Source organism: Lonchura striata, chromosome Z (genome assembly GCF_046129695.1).
Source record: "Lonchura striata isolate bLonStr1 chromosome Z, bLonStr1.mat, whole genome shotgun sequence".
Lineage (NCBI taxonomy): Eukaryota > Metazoa > Chordata > Aves > Passeriformes > Estrildidae > Lonchura > Lonchura striata.
Genome location: NC_134642.1, coordinates 36,590,974 through 36,611,664, shown reverse-complemented (window position 1 = coordinate 36,611,664; position 20,691 = coordinate 36,590,974). Strand labels below are relative to the sequence as shown.

Below are 20,691 nucleotides of genomic sequence, written 5' to 3'. Positions count from 1 at the left end.
ATCCATAAGTGCCAGCATCACCAAGAACCTGGAGGCAAGGAAGAAGAAGGAGGAAGAACAGGATCAGCCCACTTTCCTCCATCTTAGAACTTCTGACCCCCATGTACAAAGTAAAAACCCCTTGTACAGGTGCTAAACTCCCCCTGTACAATACTAAAAAATTTTCCCCTCTATTTTGTAACTACTTTTACTATATTATCTAAGCTTTTGTGACTGCTTGTTCCACCTCCAAAGTTGGTAACTCATTCTGTAGATCGAACTCAAAATCACAGCTGTTTGCAGCTGCCTGCCAGAGTCTAAAATGCTTCTGATCAAGGCCTGGAACCTCCAAAAATGTCTGAGAGACATTTTGAGTTCCAACAGGAGCCCTACAAGGAGCAGCTGAGGGAGCTGGGGGTGTTCAGCCTGGAGAAAAGGAGGCTCAGGAGAGACTTTATCACTCTCTACACTACCTGACAAGGGTTGTATTTAGGAAGGTGAGGGTCAGTCTCTTCTCCCAAGCAATAGGACAAGAGGAAATGGCCTCAGGTTTCAGCAGGGGAGGTTTAGACTGGATAATAGGAAAGATTTCTTCACTGAAAAGTTAGTCAAGCATTGGATAGGCTGCCCAAGGAATCACCATTTCTGGAGGTATTTATGAGCTGTATAGGTGTGGTTAGGGACATGCTGTAGTGGTAGACTTGGCAGTGCTGGGTTAACAGTTGAACTCAATGATCTTAGGTGTCTTTTCCAACCTAAACAATTCTGTCTAAGAGTGGGCCCTGGTAGATTTTTGGTTTAGAAGTTACGCTGTTTCAGTCAAATCAAATTCAGCTCATTAGCACTTTTTTAGCAGCTGGACAAATTTATAGTATCAAATTAAATTATTGGCAGCTCTGAAGCAAAACACAGGTCCTAGAGCAGACCTGCACAATGCCTGACCCCTGGGCAGACATGCACTATAGTTCTCAGACCTCCCTGTGCTTCACAGTTGGCATAAAGTGATGCAAGCGTGACAATGAATGTCACATCTCCAACCAGATACAGAGCAGTGTGTGGGAGGATGCAGCTGCAGCTCTGGGAATGTGTGCCTGTTGTGCAACAGAAGGACCTGCTAGGGAGAGGGTTGTGCTGCAAGATTGAAACAGCATCTTCTTCAGAGGATGTAAGGAAGGAAACAAGGGGAGAAAGATGACCCATTAGCTGCAACTTAATCTACATAAATCAAAGTCCTTTAATGTGCTATTCTCAGGATTAGGTTCTATGTCCCCATAATACAGCAACAATCAGAAATAGAAAGGGTCCTTCCTCCTGTGTGTAAATTCATCTGACTGCCAGCAACAGAACCTTTTTCTGTGAGTTCCACCAGAGGATTTTAGAAAAATTCTGTGTGGCCAGAGCTGGGTTGAAAACCTAGCTGAATCTGTGATATTGGGAAGGGCAGATGTCTTGAAACAGAACTGCAATGTGAAAATAGGGATATCGCATTTACATGCATCTGCTCCCTTGGGAATCCTTCTGGCTTATGGGGTCACCTGAGGAGGGAAATAGTGGTATGGATACCCTGAAAAGATGTGCTGGGAGATCTTTGGACCAGCCTTGCACTGGTCTTGAGCCAAACCTATCTAATTCAGGCAATGTGACAGCAAAGGTCATCCAGGTCCAGTGCCCAGGGATGTTCCCTGGCAGAGTTTTAAATGCTGTATGGATTTAGTATGGATGCTGGGCTGCATCTGGCTACAGGCAAGGTGTGGGTTGCCAAACTGCCCAGACTGGCACAGTACAGAGAGCAAGTCCAGCAAGGAAGGCTTTAGTGGTAAGTACTATGTTTAAGTGGATGCTGAATATTTTTTTTGCTGAACTTTTGATCCATATGTTAGATGTTTTTGATTTGACCATTTTGGTCTCATGTTTGCCAAAAAGCTTGGAGAAAAACAACTAGAGAATTTGAAGTTGATACTTCTGGGCTTCTTTCTGGGGTGTGAGTGCTCACTTTTTGGGGTGAGAGTGCTATATTCCTAATATATTCCTATGCTTACCTTTTCAAATACAATTAACTACGTATATTTCTACATATATTGTAATGGAAAATGAGTTCTATAGGTACTATTTTAAGTATCAATAATATAGTTAGCAAAAGTAATGTGATTTGCTATTAATAACCCCCAATACCTCACAAATTTTTGGAAACCATCATAATCAAAGTTAATTCACAAAGATACTACTCTTAAATAAAGAAAGAAATAAAAGGTATTAATAAAAATCAGAATTGATTGCAGTTGTTTGTAGTATTAATATTTCTTCAGTACTCCATAATGGAAGAAATTTAATAATGAACATACAATGCATGAAAATTAAGCAAGAACAGTGGTAAGTATCATACTAAAGCAATAACATTCAGTGGCAAAATAACAGAAGGTCAAGTGCTGCAACAAGTATTCCTGATTAACTGGGCAGGCTGCTAACTTGATTGTTAATTAGTACAGCCTTATACTTAGGCACCCGTTCATGTGAGATTTTTCCCAGCATTCCACACTGTATAATCCTATTGAAGCTGTGAAAAGCAGCAGGTGTTTAGGTTGTGTATAGTTGGCATAATAATTACACCTGAGGAAAAACTTTAACAAAACACAGCTGCTGTTTCTATCCAAATAAACTCCAGTAATAGTGCTGAAACTCAATATAAAGATAATTTATCATCTACTGATACACAATCTCTGTGGCAGCAGAAACTATTTTTTGTAACTCATAGGCTTTTTTTAAAAACTGAAGAAGCCCATTAATATTTTCTTTGGGCACTGGCCGAGAAACACTGCCTAACATTTCAACAGCAATGCTGATATACATCTTGGTATCCATACTGAAATATTTGGATATTGGACATCCTCAGCAGCCAGTGACTGCCATTAGAACATGCTTCAGTCTCTTACATGGCCAGTAGCAAGCAGCTTAATATGAATACAGAAGCAGAAAAAAGGGATGGTATAGAAAAGGATTTTTGTTAAGTTTAAACTGGAAGTTGTAAGATTTAGTTATATACAACATCCCAACTTGGGTACTAAAGAAAACTCCCCCAAATACTGAGGGCAGGGGAAGGTATATTTAATCTGATTTTAAATACTGTGGGATAAACAGCCTAGAACTCAGAATACAGAATTATAAGTCTCCTCAATGGCTGTTGAGTCATTAAACCTCTGCTGGTGTCACCCACAGAGTTAGGAATCTTGCACAAAAAAAAAAAAAAAAAAAAAAAAAAAAAAAAAAAAAAGACATTTAAACAGAGCAGTTTTTAAAAATTGAATACAATGAAAGTGCCAGGGGCAGGAATGCAGAAGTAGGGGAACAGTTTAAAAGGATGAAAAGAGAAAGGAACAAGGAAGCAGAAAAGCAAAGATCAGAATGCCATAGTTAGATGAGCAAGGAAAAGAGGGATAATTATGGGGAACAGGAAGCAATTGAGTAAAAAAAGTACAATGTCAGGCATTGAAAGGAGGTAATGACAACCAAATACAGAATTTCTTAATATCAATACAGAAGAAGAAACTGGGCTTACCTGTGTGAGCTGGAAGGTGTATGACAACATTGTCCAAGGCAGGAGAACATGGAAGAAGCTGAGATGCAGGAGAAGGGAGGGAGCTTGGCCGTGTGTCCCTTCTGTCAGCAGCAAAAATGGATGAGAACGTCACATTGTGGGTCTGTGTTTTGTGTACATTTTCTACCTGAAGCACCCCCACACGTAAATGAAGGATCAGGCAGCTTTTTTCTGTTAAGAACTTGAAAATCAGGAATCAGGGCAAAGAAAAAAATGTTAAAAAAAGCAGAAGAAAAAAGCCAGTGCTAATTTTCCCTTTCTTTGCCTGTCTCATGATTCCTGAGCAGTAAGATTTTGTGATATTACTGAAGTAATGCAAATCACAATATTTCTTAAACCCCTTGGTATCATCTAATTAGCATTTCATCCATGTTTGTGTTGACATTTTGTACACTAACTTTCTGCCTAGTAGTGAGTATTTTAAATTCAAGAAATATTTAAGAAAAAGGATACAGTGTCCCATATTCTTTGTAGCAAGACCCACAATATAAAAAGCCTCCAGCAATGAACTTTACACATTTAATAACATTTTAATCTTCTCTCAAAGTGGTTTCAAAGGAAGCAAATAAAAATTATTTACAAAATTGTTTATCAAATGATTAACTGAATTCTATGTATGTTCAGGAATCATCTATCTAGAATGAAACGCAGAGAAGGAAAATTGTGAGATCATTGTACTTTGCTGCACCCAGGGGACTGGGGGCCCACACTGCTGCTCAGCACAAGTTTAGAACATGAGTTAGAGGGTGTTCTGCAGTATCATGGCTATTCAGAGTGGCACTGAAATTGTTCCCAAGTGGCTGGAGTTCTGGAAATTGCTTAAGATGACCCTTCACCTGCATTAAAATCTTATTTCTTAGACAGGCTAAGCAGTGAAGGTGGAGGACTTGTAGGGTTATGCTGCTATCCTGAGTGAATTGCTTCTTATAGATAAGTTGGCTCTTTCAGAACTGGTTTAGATGTCTCAGCCCTGAGACCAGGCTATACCAGGCCACATACACATAAAAGTTTAATTCTAGTGGGAGCCATAGACATCACTCAAAACCATACCAACAAACTGCCTGTCAACATGGCAGCTGATATAAAGTGTAATAATGTGGACCACTAAATTCTATTTATCCCCACGTTTTATTAAGTTTCTCAATATAGCCTAATCTATTATTTACATTAAATTTTAATTACTATTCCCTATTTACTCACCTTTTTATTACTGTAAACCTAGTTCAAATATGATTTTCTTTTATGACAAGGTAACCACCTTGTTGATCATGAGAAGCCAGTTGATATCATCTTTTTTCAGCAAAGCTTTTGATACTCTCACAGGACTCCTCTGGAAAAAATTTCCATCCCACAGCTAGATAAACGCATCCTGTGATGGGTGAGCAGTTGGCTCATGGCTGGGGCACAAAGGGTTACAGTGACTAGGGTGACATCAGGTTACAGCAGCGGGTGAGATCAGACATGTCACTAGTGACTTGGTGATCTGCCACCAGCAGGGTTCCACAGGGCTTCATCCTCAGCCCTGTGCTCTTCAACATCTTCAGAAATGACTTGGACACAGGACTGGATATATACTAAACAAGTTTGCAGATGACACAAAACTGGGAGGAGCTGTTGGCTCCCTCTTAAGCAGAGAAGATTCTGTACCAGGGATGGGGTAACCCTGAATGTATGGACAAACTGGGAATGAGGTGCTGGAAAGCAGGACTGCAGAGAGGTGTCCTGGTCAATGGTGAGTTGAAGATGAGCCAGCAGTGCCCTGGCAGCCAGGAGGGCCAACCCTGTCCTGGGGGCATCAGGCACAGCATCAGCAGCCAGGAAGGGAGGGGATTGTCCTGCTCTGCTCTGCACTGGGGCAGCCTCACCTCGAGTGCTGGGGGCACCTTGGGGTGCCACAGTGTAAGAAAGACATGAAGCCATTAGAGAGTGTCCAAAGGAGGGCAATGAGGGTAGTCAAGTGTCTGGAGGGGAAGCCATCTGAGAAGTTGCTGAGATCTCTTGGTCTGTTCAGCCAGGACAAGAGGAGACTGAGGGGAGACGACACTGCAGTTACAGCTTCCTCATGAATGGAAGCAAAGGGGCAGCACAGATCTCTTCTTTGTGGAGACCAGTGACAGAACCTAAGACGATGGCCCAAAGATGAGTCAGGGGATATTTAAATGTTAGGAAAAGGTTCTTCACAGAGAGGTTGGTTGAGCACTGGAGCAAGCTTCCCAGGGAAGTCATCACAGCACCAAGTCTGCCAGAATTCAAGAAACATTTGGAGAGTCTGTAATTCTGTAGTTTATTTACAGTATAAATTTTGCATGCTAATACTTTTTAAACACAAGATGATGTCTCTCTTATCTTTGTATTTAACCATGAGCAGAGGCAAATGACAGGAAGATAAAATAATGGGAGTCCTAATCTAGGAAAGTACAAAAAAATTAATCTAGCTTTAGTAGTTTGGTTTTATATCCATATTAATGGATATGTGCCACAAATTGTTCTCTGTTTGTGCCTTCCTTTCATACATTAAAATGGTGATAAAATGTTTTCCTCTCTCACAAGATAAATCCATTCCTATTCAAGGGAATGTGAGATATCATTGTGATGAAAGCCATGAGAAACTAATAATTCTGGGTGCAGCATAAGCTTGGGAAGATTTGCACTAAATGAAGGAGTGGCCAGAAACTGAATGAGCAGGGCTGAACAACTGCCCTTTCTATTAGTTCTCATCCATCCCATGCACTAAATGAGGCGGGGATCCTGTGGGAAAAAAACACCGAGCCATCATGTAATTATGGACTGTGCACACAGTTAACAATGAATCCACGCGAGGAGTCAGAACAGAGGCTGTGCAAATACAAGCACATCTATTGACTCTCCTAGCATTTGAGTTCTTTTCACTACATGCAAAAGTTTTCTGTGCAGGGTGGTATGGGGCTGCTATACCTAAATCATAAAGGTGCCCTTTTACGGGTCTATTAGTTTTCTCAGAATTTTCCTTAATATATAAATGATGTATACTCACACACAACAGATGCACACATGCCTATGCACACATGTGCTTACAACGGTGTCTGCTGTAATGTACTGGTAAGGGGTATTCTAATTCACACAGAGAATCTACATCCCACCCCTGAATTTCCATGCTCTTACTAAAGTACTTATCTTTCCAGTGGAGAATGGGTTATGCAAAGGGATCACACATAGAAGAAATTTTGTTATGACTGTGGGAGGAGTAGCCAGGGGAACTGCAATTAGTGGATCGAGAATATAAACCTCTTATACAGGAATGTTCAGGAGATCGGCAGCATTCCTTCAGTCCAGAGCCTGCAGTAGCAGCAGAGAAATGTTATAAAGCTACTGAATTAGAGAAGTGTTTTTTGCCCTCCCACTTTTGGTTTTGCTTACTGCTTGTTTACTGGGACAGCACAGAGGTACAACACAGATAGAAACCAGCTCTGTTTACCCCAACTAGGATGTTCATACTGAAACCTAATTTTTATGTCAATATTTTGATGTTTTCACTGCTGACTGTTTTAGCAGGCTCAGCCAAATACTGCAGGATTATAGACTGAGTTTGGAGGTGGAAAAATATCAAGTGAACAGCTTTCTTTTTCTTTCTTTATGGCTTTTAAAAGATACTATAATAAATTACAGGTGAGAAACTCTTAGAATATAGACTGCCTAAGTATAGATCTTCCTGTCTGGAAGATTTTCTGCTTGCATTTCACTTTCTGGGTAGCAATTACTAACAAATGCCATGTTGCATTTGTGCAGCCTTTGCAACAATAATAAAATAGATTTTCACTCTGTTAGCTGTTCAGTGATAATTTTCAGAAGCTACTGTTCTATTCTACAGCTTTTACAGAAGCTGTTGTTCTATTTTGACAGAAGACAGTGTACCCACATTTCTTGTTAAACAAATGTTTATTCAGAAGAAATATTTTTATTCAGAAGAAATACGAAAAAGCATCCCACAGTGGTAAAAGTTAAAAGATACAATGCCAGTAATTTTTCAATGAGTAATGCCTTAAAAATTCATTTTAACACTTTGCAGCAATCCCATTATATTTGATTTGAACAAGTAATGAACATGGAGTTTTAGCCATAAATATATTTATTTATTTTCATTATTTTATGTATCATATGACCAATTTAGTCAGTCTTATTGATACAGAATTGCAGTGTCTATACACATTAACCCTAAGAACATGGAAGAACTATGCAGTTGTATAGTTGCCTGCATGCCTACTCAGTTCTTTGGCGTATCACTAATTTAGTGCAGACAGAGTACCACTGAAAAATAAATGATCCATTAGCGGTGACAGTAGAATATTCACATGTATTCATTGCACCTAATATGCATGGTCATGTTTTATGTTTGGGTGCTGCAGCTGATGATTACACATAAAATTGATATTTGATGCCCAGATGATGGTTGAATAGCAAATAGATAAGAGAAATAGCAAATAGAAAGTCAAGTTGCATATAGCTTTTCAGTATACTATAAGATTTTACATGCAGTAAAAAATAGCTTATAGGCCACTATCTCTTGATTTTATGCTTGGTATCCCCACTGCATTATGCCTCCTTTGAGATTTACTGTATTTTGAAGCAGCAATAAAAGTCACTTTTATAAAATGAAATCTCAGCATCACTGGAGGTGAGATCAACAGTCACTGACTTAATAGAGCCAACATTTTTTATGTTTATAAACTAAACAGGCTGTGTTGCACAAGGTACCTGACTTTCCCTCATGATTGTACTATACTCATTCATCAAAAGGAGCTGCTTCCACTGATCCAGCCACATTGGTCACTACAGGTTTTTGATTAATCTGCACTACAGCAAAAGCAACAGATGTTCCATTTTTTGCACATTCTCACCCTCTTTATTGGGAGCTTACTGTAAATGTCTTCTGATTTCCAGTGACTTTTGATACATAAGGGTAAAATGATATTTATCATTATAAATTACATGTTGACTTTGCTTTTATTTGCAACTTGATCATTCAGACAACAGCATCAAAAATGAACGTTAAGAATAAATGTTATTTCTACAATGAATAAGCATGGAAATATTTGATTTCTGTACCCTTTCTTTAGCCAAATCTAGTAGTAAACTACAATACTTCGAAGAAAAGGGCATTATCAAAATAGCATGATAACTATACCTATCTATTTCGTCTAGAAGAATTTCCAAACATTTTATTATCAGTTTATAGCTTATAATACATATATTACTATAGTGAAAATTTATCTTCAAACTAAACGGAAATTAAATCTTAACCTAAAAGTTCTGAGTATATTTTGAGCAACACTACAGTATAAAGTAGAACATTATACTCTATACTAGACTTCAGATAAGTCTTAGAGAATTATAGTCTATCATTAGTACAACACAGAAAAATAGACTGTAGCAATAATGGAACATGGCTGGATGTAGCTACATGTCAGTGTAGCTAACACTATTGCAGTTGGAATGGCAGGTCAGTGATGTATGGTCTTCTCTGATGGCCACTTTTGATTTCTTCTTTTATAACATAATGTTATCATAATTTCTTTTTTCAGGATACTATCCTACCCAGAGTGGCTGTCTTTGGTGCTTAATAGGTGAAAGCCAAAGAAAACCTGTTGCCAGAGATTGTTGTTCTCTAGGCCCTTCAATAGATGTGAACTGGCCTCTTTGGGAATAGATACTTAAAGACGTGTTTCTACATGGACTGTCAGAAATGTGGAAAGGAAGTGAAAAATTAACTAACTTTTGCTTATATTCCTTCAATTTTAAATGCTCAGATAAATTGGAATACAAATTTGTGCAAAGCATTGGAGGACAAAAGGCTGAAATCCCAAAAAAGGTTAATTGTACATTTCAAAGAGACACCAATTAACTTGCAATCAGCATTCGTGACTCTTCTTGTTTTCACAAGTGGGAGTCCAAACTAGAGTTTGATCTTCAATGAAGTTGTTATTTCAAGAGCATTCAGCACCAGAATCGTTATCGTAGATGCAATCTGAAATGGAAATAAAATGCAAAACTATTAATATTGTGTAGTACTTCAACACAAAGATAAAATTATTTATTGTAATTGAATAGAAATAAAATATTGTTCCAAATGTTCAACATACCATCACCAATATCATCATAAATCTCTCCATCACTGTAAGTTAAAAAAGACAAATAGTATATTTAGAAGTTGAGACATCAGAAGTGTATTTAAAAATACAGTAGCAGTGTGGTGCAGGCAATCTATCAAATAATTAACTTGCTAATTAGGAAAATACAATCTTTGGGGTAACAGAACAATGTTGAGAAGATGGTCAGGTCAAAATATTTTCAGGGAAGGGTAGACTTGGATACATTTCTTTCTAACATGAAAGGGTTGCTTTATTAGAAATCCATTTTATTTATTAATTTTTTATGTAGATATTCTCATAAAGGTATTTCTATAAAGAAATTAAATACTTAATTCTTCTTTTAAAATAGTCACCAGAAAAACTGAATTAAAAACCCAATCAGTATACCCTTGAAATTCTTTTTGTTTCTGTACTCAGCAATTACATAATAGTTTTGGAGGTGCGACTTTTTATGTAATAAAATTATATAATGTCTATAAAAGATACATGCTCCATGAATAGGAATTTTCAAATATGTGGCCAAGATACATGGGCTGGCCCATGGATGACAGTAAAACTATTTGTACATATAATTCAAACATGTGCCTAAGTGTTAAATGCTTCTAAATTCTAAATGTGACAATTCTAAAAGTGACATCTGATTTGATATTTAAGGGTCTAATATGAAAAGCCTCTTGAAGAAAATGGAGAGGCTTTTTCTGATAAGAGTTTTGGATTAGAACCAAAATGCTGAGCTCCATGCAATTTCTTCGACCAACACTGAGTCAAATCTCTATCCCACTAAGACTGAAGTACAAACAAACCTAAAGAAAATTTGGCCCATTTTAGTTAAACATTTGAAAAAGGCATCAATACACCTAATCACATTAACCTGTTGTTCAGTAATAGAGTTTAATATCAATAATGCTTAATTTATGTGATTTTTCATGGTTTAACCAGACTTTATGGTTAAGCAATGAGGAATTAAGTTCTGGCAAACTTCCTGCATGGATGTATGTGATTAATTTTTGACAAACAAACCATAACTCCTTAAAAATAACTCAATTGTCTAGTTTAGAATGACTAATTTAATTTAGTTTAGACTAAAATAATTATATTTTAATTTTTTTACTAGACCATTTTTTACTAGAACCATTTAGAATATTAAGTGTTAAAACAAGTTGTTCAAAACAATCACTTTATACTTACTTCTGAACTAAATTGCTTCTCAGAACGTAGCCATCTGTAAAAGTGAAATAAGATGTATTTAAGTTAAATTGAAATACTCATTATCACCTCTGTTGCTAGCACTAATGAAATGCAGTTTTTCTCTTTTATATACTTCAGACAGAAAGACATAATAGACGGAAAACAATGTACAATGGGCACCTAGTTGATGAAGATTTTGTTATGTGCAATGTTTTGCTTATTCTTATTTGCCTACTTAAATAGTAATAGAAGTTATGCAAGATTAGATTTTCATCTTGTATTTCAGTTTCTTGGTTGCATGAAAGAGAGGTGAAACAACAGTTATTAACAAAAACTATAGCACAAAAATGCAGTATAATAATAATAACAAAATAATATTTGCAGTAATATTAAATAACTGAATTATTTAGAGTTTCATACAAGAAAAAAAATATTTTTCAGGATGTGTACACCAATTAAATGTTATTACCTATAAGTGTTTAAAATTTTAACTGTAAGATTAATAAGACCAATAATGAATATGATAAAGGACATACTTTAGAAAAGCTACCAAATATTATTTTGTTATTCTGGTGCATTACTAATGAAATCAGATAAAATGATACATATTCTTTTTTAATGTATATAATTTCTTAAAAAAAAAAAATTCTTTCCTGTTTTGGTGAAAGATATCTACTGAAATACTTTTCAATTGGTATAATGAATACAGAAAAAGGGAAAGCCATAACAGTAATTACATGTTTGTAGGTAAACATTAGTAAGCTGCTACAAAATTAGGAGAGTTCTAAAGAACTATGTTGTTGTGATCTTGTTTTGTATTTGAAATTAATATGTAAATTTCCTTCTTTTAATCATTAGGAGTGTCTATTCAGGGTATCTTGGCTCAGTTGTCTTTCCCTAGTTTTTATTTTCTGGAATAAAGACAGAAGTTGTTTTTTTGAATTTTTTTTTTTTTTAATACATTGTCTTTTCAAAATTCTTTTTAGGGCAGTCCAATGTTTTCCATGACTTCTGAAGTCTCCAGGAAATAATTTAAAATAATTTGGCTAGTCTAAGCTTCTCTGCTTGTTCATATTATGGCATACAAACACAGTGTTTTTGGAAGTCATGTCCATATGACAATGCTTCTACCATTGCAAAACATTATCTAGGTTATTCTGATGATTACTAATAACCTTAAATATGTGGGAGATACAACCCCTGTTGGTCTCACACTCTTTCAGATTTACTAGTCTAAAGTTATATGTCCAAAGTTTCAGTTTCTAAATAATTTATTATTTGTTTTTATGGTGCTTTCAAATAAGGAAGAAGCCAGCAGGTCAGCACACTCCATGTTGATTACTTGGCAAGCACTGAAAGCTATAACACATTGTACCAGCTGCTCACTTGACAATGTAAAGAAAGCTCAGAGAGGTCAAAAATTAAACTTTGGGCCACTGAAGTCCATTTATGTCCTACTGATTAGGCAAAATCTACAAAGCTGAATTGAAAGCTTTTGTGTATTTTAAAATGTGTGAGTTCAGACCAAGAAGGAATTTGAGATGGTAGATAAAAATCAGTTCCTTGTTTCACTTCTGACATTTCAAATAATTTCATAACCTTTAAAATCAGCCATAGCAGAATATGTTCATAAGATCATCAGCCCTTGCTTAGAAAGGTGACAATACATTGAAATATAAATTGTGGTTTTGTTTAATTGTTGGCTTGAAGCTATGGAAGTGCTTCATAAGTTAATGGTTAAATCAAAGAATTCATGTGCAAGACAATAACAAAAGCATCTTTAGTTGTGGATTTTCAGTCTACCTAGCCTTCAGAAGGTAAAATCATAACTTTAAGATCTGAGAAACTAGAACAACTAGAGCAAATAAACAAAACTGTCATGCACATAAGTAGAATTCAAACTTTGCTAACTAATATGTTAGCAAAGACTGGGATCTATTCAGAGGTTTTCAGGGGGGATATTTTTATTTGTTTTGCTCTTTCATGCATAGCAAAGCAGTAGCTCCTGTCATTATTTGAAAGGCTTTGAAGACTATGACAGGAAAACAGCTAACATGAACTACTTTATACTTTGTTATTAGCTTGATTCAAAAAAATGTGGCTTTGAAAGCTGTTTTTTTTTTTTTTGGGGAAGTGGCTCTACTAGTGCAATCCATATTTTGAAAAACATATGTGTTGTTATGCAAGAAATTCTTCCTCTCCCTGCAGGCCTGCCAGGAAGAAGGCTGTACTTCAGACTGTAACAGTTGAGTACAGGAGGGAAAAAAATAAAAGGAAGGTGGTTGAATCCTCTTCAGAGGTTTATAGCATTGGACTGTATTCTACATAGGTCAGAGGTAAAAAGCAAAGGTGAGCAGGAGGATGCTGCTACTTTGAAAGTAGGCTGTTCCAGAACAAAGTGAATTTTCATTAGGAGATTTGGAAAGTGTTGTAACAGAAGCTCATTAAGAAACTGAAACCATCAGGAGATGGTTTTGGACTTCTCCAAAAATTCAAAGATTTCTGCCAGTGCAAACCCTGGCCAAGGATTTCAAAGAAACACTGAAAGGCCTTGTGCAGCTCCCAGAACAAACAGACATGCCAGTAAGGACATATGCATTGGATTAGCTCGGAGCTGGGGGGAAGACTCCAAAGCAATGTTCCCCCCAGCTTGTTGAAAAGATTAAACTGCATCTCTTCCAAAGCAAGAATATTGTTATTGATTTTCTCTTGGCTGCAATCAATGGGCTAGTGCTATCCAGAGGTGCAGCAAGGATTTTAGTTTTACTAGACTCAGTGGGCTATCATAGCCACAAGCCACACTCCTTTTGGCAAAGGGGGAGACACAGAAGCAAGAAAAACATCTGCTGATCCTAGCTGCAAAGAAAAACTTTAGTTAAAAAATGGTGGTTTTTTTTTTTTTTTTTTCCTAATACTTAGTATATCTTGTCCATTGGAAGTGTTTTGGATTTTTTTAAGGCACACCAGTGTTAAAACATAGACATAATAAGACAACAATCTGCCGCTTGTTAACCACCAGGCAATGTAAACCTTGGTAAACCAGGGAAGAGAGATTTTACATATCCTACTCAACTCTTCTCTGACAATTTGATATGTACGACAGTTTTTTAACATAACTTACATTTTCCTTCTTTGTTCCTGCAGAGGACCTTGGTATCATCTGTACTTTCAATAATGTCAAGAGATTCCCCTGGTTTAATTTGTAAGTCTTTATATCCCCATCTTTTCTGTGATAAATCCTGGATTGTGGTTGTGGAGTAAAGAACTTTTATTTCACCATCAAACTGAAAAGGAGAAAAAAATCCCCAAACTGTGGTTAAAAGCCATTAGTGTTTTTCCATTAATATTCCCATTTATTACTAATTTTTTTTTGAAATTAACAAATATTTGTATATGCTACAATATGCGTATGTGCCCATACTTGCCATTTGGACTTCGAGATGCTCAGATCACTATTTTTACATGTAGTAATCCTTTCCCTTTCAAAAGCAAGCAATGGGTAACAAATTAGAAAGCACTATACAGATACTTTGTTTTTATATTTTATGTGATGAAAACACTTTGAACAAAAACTTACTTTGAACTTTTTTCTGAACTCTTTCTCTTCTTTTTCCATCTTCTTGAGCTTTTGTGCACCTTTTTCATCTGACTTAGGTTTTCCAAAGCTTCCTGATTTTGATGAACTAAATCAAGAGGTTACAGGTAAAACACAATTAGGAACAGAAGTATTAGCACACTTTCTGATAATTTTTGGTGAAAATGCATTTGCCTTCATGTGTCTTTATCATGCTTTTGTTGCTCTGAAAAACTAATATTGAGAATACAATACAGATTTGACTTCAAAATAAATAAAAAAAGTTGTGTCTGTCTTTCCTACTTCTACTTCTCCCCAATATTTCTATATCTATCACATAAGTGAATATCAAAAATGAATGTTAAGTATCTATCTACTAAGACACTTTAGAATCCCTCAGTAAGAACCAGTTTTTGAAGACTGTGCACCTCTAGGCAATAAGCAGAATGACATATCACACTGTGGAAAGCAGCTGGAACATCTTAGCCTTGTGTGTGCTAGACTTATGTGCCTGCAGACTTTGTTACACCAGGGAATTTGCATTACATGATCTATTTCAAGTTCTGTTGTTTTTTGCACATCCCTGATAGCACTGACTTGCTGAAGACTGTTGGTTTCATGCCCTAACTGCACTTTCTAATGATGCACCTGGGAGTGTAAAGTCTGATTCTAGTTTTTGATCCTTGCTGATCTCGCCAGGATGAGAGTTTTACTGATGATGAATATGTGTGTGAGTGTGTGTGTGTGTGTGTGTGTGTGTGTGAGTGTGTGTGTGTGTGTGTGTGTGTGTGTGTGTGTGTGTGTGTGTGTGACCCACTCTAGATTTAACTTAGAAGGATTTAACTTAGAAGGACCCCATATTTTCCTGTGGATACACAAACCAAAGGATCTCTAAGAGATCTCTCTCTTTTTATATCTCCAGACTACATTATTGTAGTGCACTGTCACTCCATCTGAGTGGAGTAAGCGACAACAGGATGTGACATGTCACAGTCATCCTCACAGATGCAACTGTGCCAGTAACACTGTACTCCAGAGATTGACATAATTTTCTGGTTCAGGATAGAAGTTTTTCAAGCTGAACTTGCACCTCCAAATATGTTGAATACTTTAAACATGGGCACTTCCTTCTTTTCTCTTAAAATACTGCAGCAGCTGAGATAAAGTATCTATCCTAACAGTCCCTAAATTTTGATAGAAAAAGAACTACATTCTAAAATTAAGTTACTTTAAGCCAGTGCATCATTTTCTATCTCTTTTCCATCATGGACTGAATATATTGATATGCAAAACATGCTTACTTATTCTATAATCTAATTATTATTTCAATCTATAATGGAAGAAAGAGCATTCAACTGCCATTATCAGAGGTAGGTTTATGAGAACTACAAAACCTGACAACACCAAATAAAGCAGATACTAGGAACATTCTGCCTGTAGTATATACTTTAAAAAGGTCTCTCTGTGTATTAGATTTCTAAACAGGGAAGTAATACTTTCACTTGCCTGGGAGCAGTTGGAAGAGAAGGGAAGTCTGAAGAATCTACGTCATCATAAACATTGTCTCCATAATCTGAAACAATAGTGTTCAAAAGAATGAAACATTATTATGTGAAAAATGAGATGTGAATATATTGTGTTACATTGTATTTTCTTTTAGCTAAATTGATAAGAAACTATGGCAAGTACTGTAGCCATTTACTGTCTATGGTAACTGCAGGTTCTATTTTGCACAACCTGCGCAACACAACCCAACCTTTTCAGATTAAGATTCTTTATTAATAATAACAGATATTCACTGAAATTCTAATCTTCTGAAGCTAAAGCAAGTTTTAGCACATGAGATAGACTTTAATTTTCAGTTTAATTTATCAAATTCCCAGTGTATTGCACTAAAGTATATTTTTGAGTTTGATTTTAATGCACATTCAATAACTTCTATAGCACCCTGGTCAATGCAACATTTCTTAGAAGTGGATATGAATTATCATATGGGTATGTTAGGTTTTAGGCCATCTTGCAATGCCAAAGCAATTGAGAGAATTCTTAGCCCAAGGATACATTTTCAATCATGTTCAGCGTGTTTGTAGAGGGGAAGCAATTGTTTGACTTATTAAACTGATGGCTAGAAAAATCAGCAGGATATAGAAGGTTTAGAAATCTGTTCTGGAAGCAGACTCAAAAATTCTAATAACTTTTGATGATTCTTATATGTTCTTTTACAGAGACACTGCAAGTGATAAAAATAGAAAAAATAATTTCTATTTACTTCTGAGTGCTTATTTCCAGATGCTTCTACTTAATGCCAAATAAAATGGACTAATGTAAATCTCAGGTAGAAAAAACACATTAAATACATTAAATTGTTTACCAAGGAGCTTGCAATGTATATGTATCTCCTTGTCTGCAGTCAGATCAGTCACAATATTTTAAAGTTGTTTACTGGAACTGGGTAAGCAATAGGAAGTCTGTTTCCTTCCTTGGATGTATTTTTGTAACTAGCACGATACAGAGCAATGTATACAGAAAAAAATCAGGAATCAATATGGAGATTGAACAATAGGCTATTAATTACCTTTTCCAGACTGCTTTGTTGAAGAAGGCATGCTGGGGGGAAAAAAAAGGTCATTAAGTATCTATATCACATTAACAGCCTTTTTTTGTAACCTAAATAATTTTAAAAACTTGTAACACAAGGGTTTCAAGTAATTTCCAGACATTTTGAAGTGCCACTAACTCCAGCAGTACTTGGGGACTAAATATATTTTTATCAATTAAAATAAACTGCTTCAGAGCCAGGTGACTGAAGAATGTGGCAGAAACACCACCTGCTGATTTATTCTCTAGATAAGATAGATAGAAGACAGTCTTTGCATTTTTCTATTTGGCATATTATTCCTAAAATTTTGGTTAATGGGCCTAGATTTACCAGTTCATCTCAGCTACATTGTACTGGTGAGAAAAGTAAATTTTAACTCAGTATGCAGCAAATTTACATGACCAGTGGCACAAAGATTATAGATTATTCTGGTGCTTTTCACCAGAAAAAGAATTTGGCATATTTTGATTACCAGACTTTTGCAACAAAAAAAAAATACAGCTTGTTAATAGAATAATTATGCAGGTGAAAAGAAAGCTCTGCATTTTTGCAGAAAAGTATCATCCTGAGCTGCAATTTGATGCATGATTCTTTAGGCTGCTGTGAGGATATGTTAGTAGCATGTGATCAATGCTTTATTAGAATTAGTTAATGTGCACTTTGATTTCCAGGCAGACTCTTACAACAAATTTTCATTTTCTTCTGCCTCATTGACTTTGGCTGTTTTTTCTCGTACACTTTTCTTTTTGTCATCTTTGACCTTTAGTCTCTTCAAGATTCCCCAGGGCCAGATACCATTCTTATCTTCATCCTGCGATATAGACCTTTGGAGTATGCATGTGATTATCACAATGTACAATGTAATGTTCTTCTTAAAAGGCCCAGTAAAATTCTCCATTGATGCAAATAATTATCATTAATTCCCAAAGTGAAGTTGCTTACCCAAATCCTAACATGCTAAATTAGAAATATGTATGTTAGGCCACATGTAGCTACTGAGATGTATTTGTAGTACAGAGATTGATCTAGTGGCTTACTGTTTTCATGTTGTTACTCAGCAATCTAGAATTTTAGTCTGCTATTTTAATTTCAGATATATTCTGTCTAGTTGGAAATTGGGAGATTTTCATGATTACAGACTGCTTTTGGTGACATCAAAATTACAGAACAAAACTTCTTAAAAAGACTGAAGAACCATTTTCTCTAGCTTGACATATCCATTTTGATGTATACCAACTTGCTGATCATCCTAATACCTACTAATTGTTATGCTTGATTCAAAACCACTAAAAACTGAAAACATTCTTTCAAAGAAGCAAATTATTTAAAAGATATAAAAACATACCTAGCTATAGCATCTTCATCATCAATTCCATCATAAATGTCTTGATCAGAAGGAGGAGGTGGGAACATGTCTTTAACAGATCAAATAGTGAGTTAATGCAATTATATTTCATGTTGCTGAATAAGCTATTCATTATAGGCTTCTTTACTGTACCAGATGTGTTTGTAATTTATGCAATATCCTTGCAAATTGAATCTTTCAGTAAACTGGCACAGACCCTTTATTAAAACAGAAATTTAGACTTATCCCGGTTTAGAATGCCACTCACAGCATTTAAATGTGGCACTGCCAATCACAAGAGCATGGATACTGAAAAGAAATGCTCTTACAGTGTAGGCAATGAAATTCTAAATGGCTGATTTTGGCGCAGACCTTATGATGACTTTTAAGTTTTTATGTGTGACTCAGGTGATGACTGAACATGTCAGGCTAACACTCTCAGCAGCTGACATCTTGTTTTCTTCCAAAGAAGTCAGAGACAAGAGCAATGTAATCTCCCCATTTTGGTCTCAGTTTTAACCTTTGTGCCCCACCTCCTTCAGTGCAGGGTTAGCTTGGTTTTCATGTCCAATTCTAGGCACTGGTCACAGTAGACACTGAAATCTATACTTGGCTGGCAGAAGATTCATTCGGTACTGCCAGGGGATGCTTCTGCCATGAACAGTATCTAAACTTGAAGCTGAGAAGATGAGCTGTGCTCTTGTGATTAACAAAGAATGCTGCATAAATATATGTGCTAACAAAGGGAAAACTGTGTTTCAATGTGTCAGCTTGACAACATGAAGCTCTTGCAGTTGGGCCTCCAGTGTGCTGCTGCTATTGAAGCTCCCCTTAACTCTGTCAGCAAAATGAAGCTTTAATTTATAGTAGTGCTGGCTATTTCAGAACTGGATTTCTCCGTTACAAAACCTCTTGCTCATGTTATTATTTCTCCAGCTACATCTGTACTGTTTTGTGGGATGATTTGCCTTCACACACAAGTAAAAAGTTTGGAAAGCTGGTAATTCACAGTATCTGGAGACAAACATTCTGTCTCACTCAAGTTCCTATAGGTGGCAGAGAAGTTTAGTTGGCCACTACCCCTCCTTGTTTGTTGCCTATTAGCTAACATTTAACTTGATTATGGATAATTAATGCATTATGTTGAAGCTGCAGAAGTCAGCTTGTCAGAAGTCAGATCGTGAGGGTAAGAAATACACAGAACCGCCCTCCCCCCCCCCCCCCAAACATGTAAGTAGAACTTACTTCCACCTCCACCTTGGTCACCACTTTGACTGGAAAAGCAAACAAAAGACATTTTAAAGAAAAGCAGTCATCCTTCAGAAAAAGAAAACACCATGATCACTCATCACTTCTTCAAATATTAATTCTAAAGATTTTGGCCCTGGCAAAAATATTTAGAATGTATTTTATATTTCTGTTGATATTCTTAAATTGAAGTAAGAAATGTGCCTTTGAACCATAAGATAATTTGTGTTGGAGGGGATCTCAGGAGATCATATAGTCAGACCTGATGGGAATACAAATATAATCTGACTGAGCACTACACAGTAGATCCAGACCCTTTAGATTCATTCCTTATGAGGTAATATTCTTGAAATTAAATGGTAAATAAGTTAATTTATTGCTCAGCTAGCTTTCACTGGGTATAAGTGTATGTTTCTAACAACATAGAAGGATTCCATATTAGCCTACATTCTAGCAGTAGTTGAAAAAAGCCTGAGAGGTTCATAGTAGCTGAGATTATTTCCAGGTCAAAGCCTTGCCTAAAATTATACATCAAAACAAGGTACTTGTTAAACTCTTGGTCCAATGAATACTAAAATACAACACTCCTAGTCATTTATTAATTTTGGAATATTAGCAATACTACTGATAATGAGATAATACTATTTGACTAAGAACTTTTTTTTTGGAATGGCATTCTTCCAGTGGTTTCAAAACATATTGATATATGTCAAACCTTCCGACACTTCATGCTCATGAACTGAACAGAGTGCTATTAATCACTAGAGAAGAAAAAAATGTCAAAATACAGCTTAAAGGATTTAATGAATCTAAGCCAATCATTAATCTTTGAAGCTCCTTGGAATATACTGTTATTTTAGTAAGCAAACAGTGCAATTGTTTTCATTTGAATGCAATACATTTTCTAAATTTTTTGCATTGTGGTGACTGATTGCAACACTTGCCCTACTGAAAAGGATTGGCCAAGGATACCTCTGCAATGAAGTAACTAATGGTGAGATTACCTGAGACCTAGAACAACTAACACGGCTCTCATGGCTA

The 20,691-nt window shown here is 36.2% G+C and overlaps 1 protein-coding gene across 1 annotated transcript in view; it reads right to left on the bottom strand.

Annotated features, from left to right (window-relative positions):
• Positions 1-8,601: 8,601 nt before the first annotated feature.
• The window catches only part of FYB1 (FYN binding protein 1), a 40,811-nt gene continuing 28,721 nt past the window's right edge, over positions 8,602-20,691 (bottom strand). Inside the window, exons 10-19 of the mRNA XM_021552128.2 lie at positions 19,648-19,676; positions 18,403-18,472; positions 17,741-17,881; positions 17,034-17,065; positions 15,965-16,031; positions 14,462-14,567; positions 14,006-14,168; positions 10,885-10,918; positions 9,688-9,719; positions 8,602-9,572 (exon numbers count right to left, since the gene is read on the bottom strand). Of these exons, the coding sequence (XP_021407803.1) occupies positions 9,532-9,572; positions 9,688-9,719; positions 10,885-10,918; positions 14,006-14,168; positions 14,462-14,567; positions 15,965-16,031; positions 17,034-17,065; positions 17,741-17,881; positions 18,403-18,472; positions 19,648-19,676 (715 nt within the window). The 3' untranslated portion in view covers positions 8,602-9,531. The remainder of the gene's footprint in view (positions 9,573-9,687; positions 9,720-10,884; positions 10,919-14,005; positions 14,169-14,461; positions 14,568-15,964; positions 16,032-17,033; positions 17,066-17,740; positions 17,882-18,402; positions 18,473-19,647; positions 19,677-20,691) is intronic.